Source organism: Cyprinodon variegatus, unplaced genomic scaffold (assembly GCF_000732505.1).
Source record: "Cyprinodon variegatus isolate N-32 unplaced genomic scaffold, C_variegatus-1.0 Scaffold521, whole genome shotgun sequence".
Lineage (NCBI taxonomy): Eukaryota > Metazoa > Chordata > Actinopteri > Cyprinodontiformes > Cyprinodontidae > Cyprinodon > Cyprinodon variegatus.
Window position 1 is genome coordinate 451,923 of NW_015150974.1, and position 4,704 is coordinate 456,626.

General features: G+C 38.9%; 1 protein-coding gene across 5 annotated transcripts in view; it reads left to right on the forward strand.

Moving 5' to 3' along the window:
- LOC107095054 (CUGBP Elav-like family member 2) overlaps positions 1 to 4,704 on the forward strand; it is a 40,160-nt gene that overhangs the window by 5,219 nt on the left and 30,237 nt on the right. The window contains exon 1 of one of the 5 annotated variants that reach the window (XM_015391020.1): positions 872 to 1,163. The exons of the other annotated variants lie outside the window; for them this stretch is intronic. Within the exon in view, the coding sequence (XP_015246506.1) occupies positions 1,093 to 1,163 (71 nt within the window). The 5' untranslated portion in view covers positions 872 to 1,092. Of the gene's footprint in view, positions 1 to 871; positions 1,164 to 4,704 lie in introns of those variants that run through there. 5 annotated transcript variants of the gene reach the window in all.

Sequence of the window (4,704 nt, forward strand, 5' to 3'; positions counted from 1 at the left end):
AAGATTCTGAGGCTGAAGTCGGAATTTTGAGGTAAAAGTCAGAATTCTGAGATTAAAGTTGGAATTTTGAGAAGAAAGTCAGAAGTCTGAGATTAGCCAGAATTCTGAGACAAAAGTCAGAATTCTCAGATTAAATTCAGAATTCTGAGATGAAAGTCAGAATTCTAAGACAAAAGTCAGAATTCTGAGATTAAAGTTGGAATTCTGAGAAGAAAGTCAGTAGTCTGAGATTAGTCAGAAGTCTGAGACAAAAGTCAGAATTCTGAGATTAAATTCAGAATTCTAAGATTAAAGTCAGAATTCTAAAATTAAAGTCGGAATTCTGAGATTAAAGTCAGATTTCGGAGATTAAAGTCAGAATTCTAAGATTAAAGTCAGAATTCTGAGGTTAAAGTCAGAATTCGGAGATTAAAGTCAGAATTCTAAGATTAAAGTCAGAATTCTTAGAAAAAGAATTCTCATATTATATTGAAATGAAATGTAAAAATCAGTTAACTTTTTTTAAACTTTTTTTTCAGTGGCCCTAATCCTCTTCTGTAAATGTCTCTGTAAAATCCCCTATAATAATAATAACAATAATAACTCTCTCCTCTAATCATTTACTGTAACATCCATACAAAATGATTCAAACAGGCCGTTTTTATGTAGGGCAGAAGAAAACCTTTCAATATAGAAGCACAGCAGCGATTCTGCTGCCAGTAATAGATAATAAAGTCTCCGCGGAGCAGCAAGTGGGGCACAGATTAATTTTCTATGGGGGTCAGAGATGCTGTTGCTGCTCTAGACTCTGCTGGCTCTGGCCACGCCTCTGCTTTGCTGCAGTTCGATGAGCAGCAGAGACAGAAAGCAGGCAGCTTCGCTTTCCTCACTTTATTTCACTCGGAAGACGAAGGAGAAGCAAGGCGGTCGCTGGTTGCCCCCACCTCCTCCTCCTCCTCTCTGTCACTCTCATGCAGCTTTGAAGAAGACGCCCCCTCCTCCTCCTCCTCCCCGCACCTGCTCCGCTTCGTCTCCTCGTCGTCTCGCAGGAGTCCCAGCCTCTCGCTCTGTGCGGGCGTCGCTCCTCTCATTGTTCGACGCTGTTTCCCGACCATGACTTCGACGTACAACCTCGATTTCCTGCCCCTCGCCGAAAGTCGGTTAATGACTTCGAGCGACACAATGTAAGTAGCTCCGAAATCGATTCCTTTGGTGTTAAAACGTCGCTTCAGCGGAGCTTGAAAAAGCACAGAGTGTTTTATTTCTCTCTTTTTAGGTGGGAAAAATAAGACAGTTTATGCTAGCGCTAGCTTCATGCTAACGTTGCTAACCGTCTGCGCGGTGACGGGATCCGCTCACCTGGAGTTCAAAACCCTTGCTTAAACTTTACATAATGCAAAAAAATAACATTTTTAAATTTAACCCAGAACACCAAAGCGCCCATTAGAGCGGTGTATGTTTATTAACTGGAAGCTGAGATGTTTTTCTCGGTGAATAAACGCAGTTAGCTGCGCGGGGCGCAGCACAGTCAACTGACATGTGCTTCCGGAGAGATCACACGTTTCAGTATCAGTTGAGAAAAACAACCGAGGACAGCTTGTCCAAACACTAACTCCTTATCTATTTGCACTTCTGCAACTGAACAAACGCAGCACCACCTTCGTGTTTGGAGCTTTATTCCTGCAAAGGCACATAGTTTCAGGATTATTAACCGAATTAGATGTTTAACAACACTTTACGGCTAATATCTCCACCATTTTCCGCCTGTTGGGAAAATTTTGAAGGGTGTAACTTTAGTTTGAGACTTATTCACGTCTCTAAAGCGTTGATCGCTCAAAATGTGTGCTGAACTAGAGAAAACACGTGGTTTGCTGCATTATTGAGCCATTAACGGAGGTCTTGTGACAGAGCATGTAAACAAGAGGGGGATTTGGAGGCTGGCTGCAGGAGTTAACTTCACTAATGCTCACATAACATTACCTAATGTCATTTAGGAAACAAGTTGCGCAAGAGCTCAAATTTAACCGGTTACCACATGAATAACACATGAAACTTATTCAGCTGGATTTTTAAAATCTCTAAATATGTAGAAGATATAAAAATCTTTATTTTCTGTGGGGTCAAAGCTTATAATTTATTCTCCTGCTTTTGTGTAGTGTAATAAAAAGTGTCACCCAGGCTTGGGCGGGTTACCAGTATAGTGGTTTTCCACCATCCTACAGTTTGAAGTAATTGAAATGATATATAGAGTCCACAAAATGCTTTGAGTGCTGCACACTGCTGGTCAGCTCGATTAACCTATTTCCTCGCTTTTCTGTTACTTTCAATGCAATGTGGCTGTTTCTAAACCAGGGCTCCTGCAGATCCTTAAAAAGTCTTTTATATTGAATTCTTTAATATAAAATCAAGGCCTTTATTGATAGTAAAATGTCTTAAATCAGCCTTTCATAGGTCTTAAAATTGGTACCACATCATAAATGTTTTTTTTTGGAAACCAAAACAAAAAAAAAAAAAAACGGCAAAAATTTTTATTACATTTACCAAACTGCTCGCTGTAACCATTACTGATTCCATCCCAATAGTGGAACCAATAAAAAAAGATGTTGCGGCTGGACCTTGGGGTGATGTGCCAGTAACTTTTTATCTGGACAACATGGGGAAGTTTTAAAGACTATCCAAGAGTTTTCTGCATGGCTAAAACCACTACTAGGGAATGTAGATGAGGCACGATGGGAATCAAGGCAGTGGAGACACATGTGTGAAGCATGAAACTTGAAGTGTCAAAATAAAGTATAATGTAGAAGCAGAAGGTATTTCTCTGTTCTGTTCCACCCTTGTCTCTGCAACGACTCCACAGCATCTCTCGCACCACCAACAGCACCATCAGAACCAAATCTCTGCATAATGTTTGGAGGTATGCCAACTATGAAAAAAAAGAAGGATTGAGTAGGGAACAAAACAACGTTCGTAAATTCAGTTCAGTATTTTCAAAATTTTTTATTTGTTTTTAGCTTTCTTCCTATATGGAAAGTTTTTCAAAATTTGAAACATATCAACTGGGCCAGAAAGTAGTAGTAGTTTGGGGTAAATTTGTCGCTACAAGGTTTTTCTTGTGTTTATTATGAAGTTGGTCTTAAATTTTTATTTTAAGTGGCATTAAAAAGTCTTGAATTTAACTTGCCTTATGCTGTAGGAACCCTGTAAATATTTTTTGTTGTGAAAATCGTATAAACCTCTACAAGCGTTTATCCTTTATGGTGTATAAATACTAGAGGTTTTCCTATGGAAGAGTAGAAATAATTTTCAGCACAATCTCATGTTTTAACCGGATGCGGTTATACCACGAGAGTCCTTAACTAACTAACCAATATCACATGGTATTTGTAGTCCATTTGTTTTCATTGTATCAGCAGATATTTTCTCTGGCTAAAAGGGATGCAAAACTGAAACTTTATGTTAAGAAACACTCATTATGACAGTTTGTGGCTAAAGTTGAGCAACCTCATTCATGTTTCTATTTGCAGCTTTTTTTTGTCTGAACTAGATGTGTTGGAATTAACAATATTGAAACATGACTTATTTACCATGTTAAGAAAACGTTGAAGTCGAAACCTTTAATTTGATCTAACAGTTGTCAATTAAAACAGCAAAGCAACAATTATCCCTATGATTTAAAAAAACAGCTTAATACTATTAATTTATTTTAATGAAACAATAACACAACAGCAACAGGTTGGAGGGGGTGGGACTGTCCTGGTGCTATAATGCTTTGTGCAGCTGGGAAAAAAAACGACACTCTTTTCTCTGGCATATCAGTGAACGGACTTTAACCCTTAGGAGTGGTATGAAGGAAAATTTGGGCAGTTTCCAGAGCGTAAAGTTTAAACTTCTGTTTACAGAAAGGCTGGTAACCGGCACCCTCCTTATCCAAATATAAAACATCTAAAGTTTATAGATTTGTTTAAAGGTAATAAGTGGTAACATAGATGTATTCTAACCATTTCACATCTACCCAAATTGTCTTAACTCCTCGCAGCAGAAGCGTTTAAATAGCAGGCTCTAGTCCCTCCCTGCAGCAGCTCACTGTACCTAAACTGTCAGCCGTTGCTGGAAGATTCAAGGTAAGGTTTGTTCAAAAGGTAGATTCCCTTCTGAAACGGGCAAGCAGGGAAAGAGAAACTGAAATGTCGAAGGAAGTCACATGCTAGTTGTGCTAACGCTATGACACTGATGTTTGAGAGCAACTTAAAAGGTCAGTAAAGCTCCTGTATCAGTTACAGTGAAGTAGTAAACCTCTCAAGATGACAGGAGCTACAGTAACGCTATCGGTTTAAGAGTTAAGCTACGTGCACAACCCTATAGCGCTGTTCACTTTAACTGTTTAATGAATTAACACACGTAATGTTAATTAGCTGGCAGCTCTTATGTCATGAAGCGAAAAAAAATAGCCCCCCCTCTTTACTCTCTGTGGTTATAAAAGTATTTCGGTCTAATGTGGCCAATATCGGCAGAGGTTACAGTGAATCTACGCTATAGCAAGCCCAATCCATAAAAAATGTCAAGTATTTTTTTTCCCCTCACTATTGGTATTTGACATTTTAGGAATGTTGCCATGTTTGGGAATAGACCTTTTTCACACTTCCGGGTTTTAAAGCGGATGTGGGGTTTGACAACTTCCGGTGGCTATAGCGTTAGCATAAAAGTCTAAGAAAATGGCTCAGTCTC